Source organism: Suricata suricatta, chromosome 4 (genome assembly GCF_006229205.1).
Source record: "Suricata suricatta isolate VVHF042 chromosome 4, meerkat_22Aug2017_6uvM2_HiC, whole genome shotgun sequence".
Lineage (NCBI taxonomy): Eukaryota > Metazoa > Chordata > Mammalia > Carnivora > Herpestidae > Suricata > Suricata suricatta.
The window spans coordinates 50,977,849-50,987,479 of record NC_043703.1 but is presented as its reverse complement, the minus strand read 5'-3'; the positions used below and the strand labels follow the sequence as shown (position 1 = coordinate 50,987,479).

The window sequence follows — 9,631 nt, the reverse complement described above, 5'->3', positions numbered from 1 at the left end:
CCAGCAAGCACTGCTAGGGATTTACCCAAGGGATACAGAAGTGCTGATGCATAGGAGCACATGTACCCCAATGTTCATAGCGGCACTTTCTACAATAGCCAAATCATGGAAAAAGCCTAAATGTCCATCACCTGATGAGTGGATCAAGAAGATGTGGTATATATACACAATGGAGTACTACATGGCAATGAGAAAGAATGAAATATGGCCATTTGTCGGAAAGTGGATGGACCTGGAAGGTGTCATGCTAAGCGAAATAAGTCAGGCAGAGAAGGACAGATACCATATATTTGCACTCATAGGTCTAACAGGAGAACGGGAGAAACCTAATGGAGGACCGGGGAAGTTCGGGAAGAGGGAAAGAGGGTTGGGGAGAGAGAGAGAGAGAGGCAAAACTTGAGAGACTGTTGAATGCTGAAAATGAACTGAGTTGAAGGGGAAGGGGGAGGAGGGAAAAGAGGTGGTGGTGATGGAGGAGGGCACTTGTGGGGAAGAGCACTGGGTGTTGTATGGAAATCAATTTGACAAAAAACTATTTAAAAATAAATAAGTAAATAAAAAATAAAAGCTGGAAAAAATGACAATACTTCCTAAAAAATGACAAAAGAATGAATGATATAACTCAATGGCAAATTTTAAATTTAATCCAGCCCCTTATACTGCTTAAATTTTCTGTGTTGTAAAAAGCCTTCTCATCCTGAATCATACTACTTGGTTTTTCATGATTGACATAGAGTGGGTTCCTTGCAAGACAGGAGATTTTGAGGGGATTTTGAATAAAGAAAAGGAAACTGTGTAATGAATATGAACTGGAAGGGATTTTGTTTTGAGGGACTTGGGAGAAATTTTGCTGGAGGTATAAGAACATATCCAAAACAGTGGTTTGTGCAAGGCATGGAGACCATCAGTGGAAATAATCCAATATATCTTAACAGTAAGTGTTTCCTTTTTGTTTTGTTTTAATTATTGGTTCTTAGGATATCCTGATTTTTTTCCCCAAAGCTTGTTGTTTGGATAATAGCTTTGACTGTATTAGCAACATGATGGGGTTATCACTGCCTAGCTTTAGCTCCCATGACTGCATTTCTAATATGAACAATTATGTTTGTTTTATTTTCCCCCCTTTAGATCCATTTTTCCTGTCCACCCCTCCTTCAGAATCATCGCCTTGGCAGAACCCCCTGTCGTTGGAAGCACCACACAGCAATGGCTGGGACCAGAATTCTTAACCATGTTCTTTTTCCATTGTATGAAACCACTTGTCAAAAGTGAAGAAGTTCAAGTGATTAAGGAAATGGTAAGAGTGAGGCTAGCTCTAGCCCGTGGCCTTCAGCTGTTCTCTTTTTAAGGCACTCTGACACCTGCTGGAGCAGAGTTGGACATTCCTGGCTTTTTCTACCCATTTACTCCCTCATTTCCTGATATAACGGTCCTCATACTATAGCTTTTTCAGAAACATACGGAGGGCCTGATAAAATACAGATTGTTGAGTCACTAGGTCTGGGGTGGTACACAAGAACTTGGATTCCTAAAGTTCTTAGATGATGCCAATGCTGCTGATTTGGGGAACACACTTTGAGAACCATGGATGTAAGGTAGGTCTCCACTTTCCTCATATGGAGGCAGATTTAGGATCGCTTTTCCTCTTATAATCAGCCAAAGATGACTATTTTAAGTTCCTATAAAGGGAGGCCAAATATATTTTAGTTCCTTCGATTTTGGAGTATGTAAAGTAATCCTGTTCCCCTCAGAGCTGTAGTATATCCTGTACTCCCCTGACTAGTTATCTGGTGGCTTGTAGCATATGTACTACATATGCGTGGTTTCTGTGTCTGCCTCACCCAAGTATTGTGCTTAGTACTTTGGGAGCTCTAGAACTTCACTGTTCAGTGTAGCTCTAGCCACATTCATAAATTTTAAAAGTTCAGTTTCTTAGTCATATTTCAAGTGGTCAGTAACTATATGGGGGCTTCTGGTTACCATGTCAGTCAGCATAGGTAAAGACCATTTCCGTCATCTTAGAAAGTCCTATAGAATAATGTTGTTCTAGTTCACAAATAATGAACTTTTTATGTGAATGCACTTATCCCCTTTGAAATACCAGAATGGGGCACCTGGGTGGCTCAGTCGGTTGAGCATCCGACTTTGGCTCAGGACATGATCTCATGATTCGTGGGTTCAAGCCCCGTGTCAGACTCTGTGCTGACTGCTAGTTAAGAACCTGGAGCCTGCTTCAGATTCTGTGTATCTTTCTCTCTCTGCTCCTACCCTGTTCATGCTCTCTTTCTCTGTCTCTCAAAAATAAGTAAATGTTAAAAAAAAAAAAAAAAAAAAAAAAAAGACCAGAATGAACTGATTAGTTTTAGGCCTTGTGAGCATGATGGTGAATAAGGGCATAGGCTTTCATGTCAAATAGCTTGCTTTTAAAGGTTTTTTTAATGTGTATTTTTGACAGAGAGAAAGACAGAGTGCTAGTGGGGAGGGGCAGAGAGGAGAGAGACATGGCATCCGGAATCCTAAGCAGACTCCAGGATCTGAGCTGTCAGCACAGAGCCCAATGCAGGACTCGAACTCATGAACCATGAGGTCATGACCTAAGCTGAAGTCAGATGTTTAACCGACTGAGCAACTTAACCCAGGTGCTCCCAAACAGCTTGCTTTTAAATGCCAAATCCACCACTTACCAGCTTCCAGGTCTTGAGTAAATTACTCAACCAAAGTTGGGGACATATCATAGGATTGATTTAAAGAATAAATGGGATAAAGTATGTACTGAAAAGAACTTAGAATTTTCAAGTTCTAGTCACTTAAAAATGATCAAAGGAATCCTGAGCCATTTACTTCTGAAATGGTTGCATTATGCCAGTCATTGTTCTCTCTGATATTTTTATTTATTTTAAATATTAATTTATTTATTTATTGAGAGAGAGAGAGACAGAGAGAGAATGAGGATGAGAGAATCTGCACTCTTAGTTTGGAGCCTGACACGGTGATCTCACAGTATATGACCTGAGCTGAAATCAAGAGTTGGATGCTAAATTGTTACAGTTCAGGCAACAAGCATGTGTTATTTGGCCCATTGTTCTTCACAGTTCATTGATAAACTAATTATACCTCTTAGGTATGTGGTTTAAAAGTCCTTGAAAAAATGAACAGCTTTAGCATCCAGTCTTTGTACAAGGATACCTTATGTCACTTCATAGATACAAGATTACAATTAAATGAAGGAGTTTGGTTTTAGAAAAAATACTGAAATTAGAGTTTAAAAAATCATGCAGAAGCTAACAAACGGGGAAATAATTATGAAAAGTTTTTTATGGGCACACTTTATGCCAATTTTTAAAAATTGAGTTAGGGACTACTTTCCACTTTTATCCTGGTGATGGAAAGATAAATGAAGAGCGGCTTCAATTCAGCTACCTGATTGTTAAAGAGAAAGCAGAGGTATATTTCCTGAGAAAATGAATAAGCAAAGTTAGTCAGGAGTTAAACATGTTACCTATCATCAGAGATTTTCTAAAAATGTAATTCTAATATTGTTTGCTAAATAGCCAGAATTTCTGGTTGATTGATCAGATATCCCAATTTATTATTTCTTTCTTTTCCCAATTCTCTCATAAAATAGGTCCCAAATATACCTCAGGGAGCTTTGGACAGATTGTTATCATTTGTGCACAAACTCAGAGAGACACAGGATCCCACGGTAAGTCTGGGCTTTTTTCCCGTAGGATATTTTGTTGTTGACATGCTTCTGCTTTATGTTCTCAGAGTTTAATGCTTAAAAAATCTATTTTTCAAGCTGGTATTTTTATCTCTTATGCTGCGCCTTGACCTGTGCATATATTTCACCCTCTCCGTGGTTTGAACATTTACTCCAGCCACTCGTGCCTGGTATCATACAAAAACTAGTAGCTCTGGAGGAGTCCTTGATGTTCTTAGGGGTTCACTTCTGCTCCCCTGGTCTCCTGTCCTGAGTGGTCTCACCTAGTCCTGTGGCTTCAAGTATGACCTCTTACGTTAACACTGACATCTTTCTCTTCAGCTTCTAACTTCTCTTTTCTCATTGATTCTCTGTTTCTAACTATATTTTCATCTTGGGATGGTGTAAGGGCAGAAAACTTTCCCCTTCCTTCCTTCCTTCCAGGTTCTTTGGCCAGCCTAAAGATTAAATTGACATGACACACATTAATAGGAGAAAACCCAATTTGATGTCATATGTACAGGAGCCCCATAAAAATATTAGACTTAAAGAAATGACCAAAGCAGGCAGCTTTTAATCCTTTTGGACAAACAATAAATTTGTAAAGAATTGACAAGACAAAAAAGTTTGAACTCGGGAGAGTAAATTAGTGACAAAGTAACAAGGTTTGTTTATATTGCCATCTTAGCCCTTTGTTCCCTATTTCTGACATTAAGGATGCTCTCTACCCTTCTGGGACAGAGAGGGCACCTTTCTGGTGGGAGATTTATTTCCTGCTTTCGGGGGACAGAGGAGGGTCAGAGTGTCCTTCTCGCACTGGCTGTTTCTTAAGTAACTTTAAAATAATAAACATGTCAAAATGGCATACTTTGGGGTGGCATATTCTGTTCCCTTGCCCTTTTTACAATTCTTGCCTAACTTTTATTTCAGCATTATAGTTGAAAACATTTTTGCACCATTACAAAAATTCCTCCCTGCTGTCAAAAGTCCAATGCACTCAGTATAATTCATGCTGTATTAGGGGTGAAATGAAAAGGTTAGTTTTTAATCTGAGGTCTTCAAGCAATAATTAATATTTTAAATAGACCAAAGCAAATTGTATATTTGCCCACAGAGGGATAAAAGGACTAATGAAAATGTTATTTGCTTTGGACTGGAATTTCAATACCTACGCTTGGTTATATCATGCCAATCAGAAGCACAATTGGTGTTTATACATGCATTTGAATAGCAAAACACAGAGAACTAATTCTTTAATAAGTGCAGGTGGCAAGCAAAGTCTTTTAAAACACAAGGCACCTGGCGGCTCAATCGGTTAAGCGTCCCACTCTTACTCTCAGCTCAGGTCATGAGTTCAAGCCCTATGTTGGGCATGAAGCCTACTTAAAAACAAACGAGCAAACAAAAACCACAGGGCACATGCTTAAAAAGTTGGAGACCATTAAAAAAAAGTTGGAAACCACTGCATACATTGGAAGGATCAAGGACTGTCACTAACTCTATGAATCTCAGTGTTCTCGTCTATAAAATGGGAAGTTCCATCTACCTCATGAGGATGTTGTGATGATTAAACATGAAAATGTATGTGAAGAATCCCTTCTTTGGCAACTGTTTAATAAATGTTTGTTTCTTTCACTTCCCAACCAGATACTCTGAGATTGCTATCAATTCAGTATATCTCATATAACTGAACTGTCTTTCCCCTTTAAATCTATTCCTATTTCCTTTTTTAATTCCCTGACTTTGTTAACAATCTGTCTCCTTGCTTTTCCACTATCTCCATGTACCCTGAAAGCAAATCCCATCAATTTAGCATCCATGATGTCTCATCCATTCTCTTACCTATTATCAGAATTGTTCTAGTATTTGGTTTCATAATCTGTCTCCTGGAATATTGTTATTTCCTTTTCACTGCCCTCATCACCAACAGTTCATTCCTAATATGACCCTGTATTACTTTCCTGTGCCTGTTGTAACAAATTACTATAAATGGTTTGTAACCCTGGAGATTTATTTTCTCACTGTTCTGGATGCCAGATGTTTGGAATGCGTATTACTGAGTTGAAATCAAGGTATTAGCAACACTCCCTTGGGGGCTCACGGGGAGAATCTGTCCCTTGCCTTTTCCAGCTCTGCTGGTGACCAGCATTCCTTGACTTGTGGCCTCGTTATCTTAACCTCTGCCTCCATCTTCACATCACCTCTTCTGTGTGTCTGTGTCAGATTTCTCTCCACCTCCCTTTTATGAGGATACATGTGATTGCTATTAGGTGCCACCCAAATAATCCAGGATAATCTCTTCGTCTCAAAATCTTTAATGTGGTCTACAAAGTCAGGGTTGCCATACAAGGTAAAGTCACAGGTTCCAGGGATTAGGATGTGGCTATCTTTGGGGGGAGGGGAAGGGCACTTTCCAACTGTCACAGGCCCCCTATTAATAACTCCCGGGACCATCTGCAACTCCGCTTCCATTCTTTGTTCTTTTCAGTGAAACCATTCTCTATCTTGTTCCTTAAACCCACTAGTGTTTGCCTTAGCGCCCTTGCCACTCAGCGTTTCCTCTGGCTAAACTGTTCTCCCCAGGTAACTGCAGCTTTGTCCCTTCCCCCTTTTGGATTTGCTCAGATGTCACCTCTTCAGCAAGGCCTCCCTGAAGCACTCTAGAATCATATTCCCCCCCCCCCGCCCCCCGTTCCATTCCCACCTCTCTCTGTCCTTTCAAGTTCCTCCTCAGGCTTATTACTCTTTGACATAACATATGTTTTACTCACTTTTTTAAATTGTCCATTTTCCCTCGCTCAAATTTATGTTCCCAGCACATACCCAAATGCCTCCGTCAAGCGATGCCCGGAATGTGCTTGCTCCCTGTCCGCTCCCTGCAGGGCCTCGTTCCGTCAGGGCTCTCTCAGCCCCTCAGGCAGAAGTGACCTCAGTCTGCAGTCTGCTTTCATGACATTCGACCTAGGATTCTCTTCTGGACCTGTGGTGGCTGCATCCCTGTTTATTTTTATCTCCCCAACAACCATTTAAACTCTTTGAACATAGTGTCGTTCATTCCTTTATTCCCATTTCCCAGTCAGGTGCCTGGCACATAAGAGACACTTAATAAATGTTTGATGAATGAGTGAATAAAATGACTAATTAACTAATTACTAATTTATTAACACATTGTTCCTGGAGTTTTCTCTCCCTGAGAATGCTACATTTTCATAAAAGAAATAACTGTTTAAGAAGAAAAAGATAATTTGTTTGAAAATATTTCTGATCAGAACCTTCCTATTTTTAAGCTGAATTAAAATTTTAAGCTGTTACTAATCTTGCTAATACAAAAAACCCTTGAGGTGTGCTCGTAAACTCCATAACCATGGTAACTAAGGGAACGTGCTCATATCCTCACATTCTTTTTTTGCCAGATAAAAAATTGCAGTTAGAAATGTTATAAACCTTAAGCACATTAGGAATTTTGTAATTAAAGTGCATTCTCAATTTTTAATTGATAATGTGAGAGCATAAATAACCAAACCCTTTATTCAATGCTTAAATGGGTCAACATAAAGCTTTGTTCTGATTTTTTTGACACTGGATGTTATCGTAAAAGCCTTTCAGTGTTATCTACTGAGAAAGCTTATATTTTTCAAATTTCTGAGAAAGACTTTACTGATCACTGGAATGAAATGTGAAGCCTGAATTCAATGTCATTCTTGGATGAGATTAGACTATTGTACACTAGGGGGGGCGCCTGGGTGGCTCAGTTGGTTAAGCGGCAGACTTTGGCTCAGGTCATGATCTCACAGTCTGTGGGTTCAAGCTCCACGTTGGGCTCTATGCTGACAGATCAGAGCCTGGATCCTGGTTCAGATTATGTGTCTCTTTCCCTCTCTGCCTCTTCCCTATTCATGCTCTGTATCTCTTGCTCAAAAATAAACATAAAAAAAAAGAATATTGTACACTAGGAAGTTATTGCAAGGTTTATTAGGACTCTCTCATGAGAATCCTTGGGTTGGAGCTATTTGTCAAACATTTCCATGATTAAAATAAGAATGTTTTGTGGACCCAGGTATTAAAATGGGAATTGCTGAGTCATATTAGGCTTCTGATACTTTAAATCATACTGGCTGAAATAACCTTATCCTTACTTCTTCCTTCTTTCTCATATCCATCAGGTGCCAAGTTCTCTGAATTAGTTGGAGTCCTCACTCCTTTTTGCCAGTGACCTTGCTGTAGTACCTTACCATTTTATAGACAGATCATTGAAGGAGTTTTGTTTCCTGTCTCAGGTCTCCTTATCCCTCACTGACTTTGCATGCTCCTGCCAGATTAATCTTTCTAAAATCATATTACCACTTTGCACATAAGAAGCCCTATTGCCTTTCGGGGTAAAACCAAACTCCTCCAAGAGTCAGTCCCAGGTCTTTGTTGCTTAGGAGCAAGTTCCCCAGCAAGATCCTCTAATAGAGCTGGGCTGGTTTCCTCACAGTCTGCATGATTTCTGTTCCTTTTGCGTTCATGCCTTTGTTCATAGCCTTTCTCCTTCCCACTTGAGCATTTTAATTTTAAGCCCCTATAGCAGTTGTCAAGTGTTTCACTTGCTTTGGCATTAAATTATATGCTATTTTGAATTGCAATTTCTACTTTCTTATATTTAAATACTGCCTCCATGTCTAGAATGCAAATTTGTCGAAAACAAGGATGAACCAAATGTTTGCTTACAAATGAGTTCTTTGAGACATCAAATGTGGATTTTAATAGAAAAAAGGATACATCGTAAATGGTGATCACGCTCCCAAGCTAGTCCCCAGAGGACTATCTAACCTATGGTGTAGCTGATATATAACACTATTAACAGCACAACAGCATCCCATGGAGCCATGAAGTACACAAGGGAAAGAAATCACTTCCTTTTGTTCTTCCTTGGGACATGCAGAGATCACCTCAAGTGAAATACTGAAACAAGCAAATACACAGTGTGTCTCTGGCATCATGACGTGCCACCACTGTCCATCCTGAACCCTCTGTTCACTTCATGGAGTCCTCTTGCATTCCCTTCGGGGCTCAGATGTGCCCTCATTTCACCCTAGCCTGTTCTGTCCTCCTAAAGGGATAGTTGCTTTAAAAGTTCTTCTCTCTTCTGATTTTCAGTGAAAACTGCTATCTTCTAATGCTGCTGACCTAAATTAGGAATTAACCCAGTAATAATCTGATACATTAAATTCATACTAAATTGTAGGTTACATTGCCTTCCTGTGTTAGATTTTTTCATTTTGAAGAGGCTGACTTTTAATAATAATTGCTAAAAAAATAATAATAATAATTGCTGACATTTGTTGAGCACCCATGTGACTGACCTCTGTTAAATGCTTTAGAATGATTTTCTCTGTTTTTTTTTGTACTTTCAAGTTTTTATTTTATTTCCAGTTAGTTAACATACAGTGTAAGATTAGTTTCAGGTATAGAATTTAGTGATTCATCACTTACATATAACATCCAGTGCTCATTAAAACAAATGCCCTCTGTAATACTAACCTATCACCTATTTAACCCATCTCCTGACCATACCTCAGCAACCCTCAGTTTGTTCTCTGAAGTTAAAAATCTGTTTTATGATTTGCCTCTGTCTTTTTCCCCCCATGTTCATATGTTTTATTTCTCAAGTTCCACATATGAGTGAAATCCTGTATTTGTCTTTCTCTGACTAACTTATTTTCCTTCACATTATTCTCTGTAGCTCCATCTACATCATTGCAAATGGCAAGATTTCATTCTTTTTTTATGGCTGAGTAATATTCCACTGAATATAAATACCACCTCTTCTTTATCTGTTCATCAGTCAGTGGACATTTATACTCTCTCCATAGTTTAGCTGATATTGATAATGCTGCTACAGACATTGGGGTGGGTGTATCCCTTCAAATCAGTATTTTTTTTTATCCT

The 9,631-nt window shown here is 39.1% G+C and overlaps 1 protein-coding gene and 1 long non-coding RNA gene across 4 annotated transcripts in view; one reads left to right on the top strand and one right to left on the bottom strand.

Moving 5' to 3' along the window:
* The window catches only part of VWA8 (von Willebrand factor A domain containing 8), a 334,690-nt gene that overhangs the window by 94,019 nt on the left and 231,040 nt on the right, over positions 1–9,631 (top strand). For all 3 annotated transcript variants that reach the window (XM_029936673.1, XM_029936672.1, XM_029936671.1), the window contains 2 exons: positions 1,129–1,297; positions 3,626–3,703. In XM_029936673.1, coding sequence (XP_029792533.1) covers positions 1,129–1,297; positions 3,626–3,703 — 247 coding nt within the window. The remainder of the gene's footprint in view (positions 1–1,128; positions 1,298–3,625; positions 3,704–9,631) is intronic.
* LOC115289457 overlaps positions 1–9,631 on the bottom strand; it is a 37,469-nt gene that overhangs the window by 10,261 nt on the left and 17,577 nt on the right. The gene's annotated exons all lie outside the window — the stretch shown is intronic.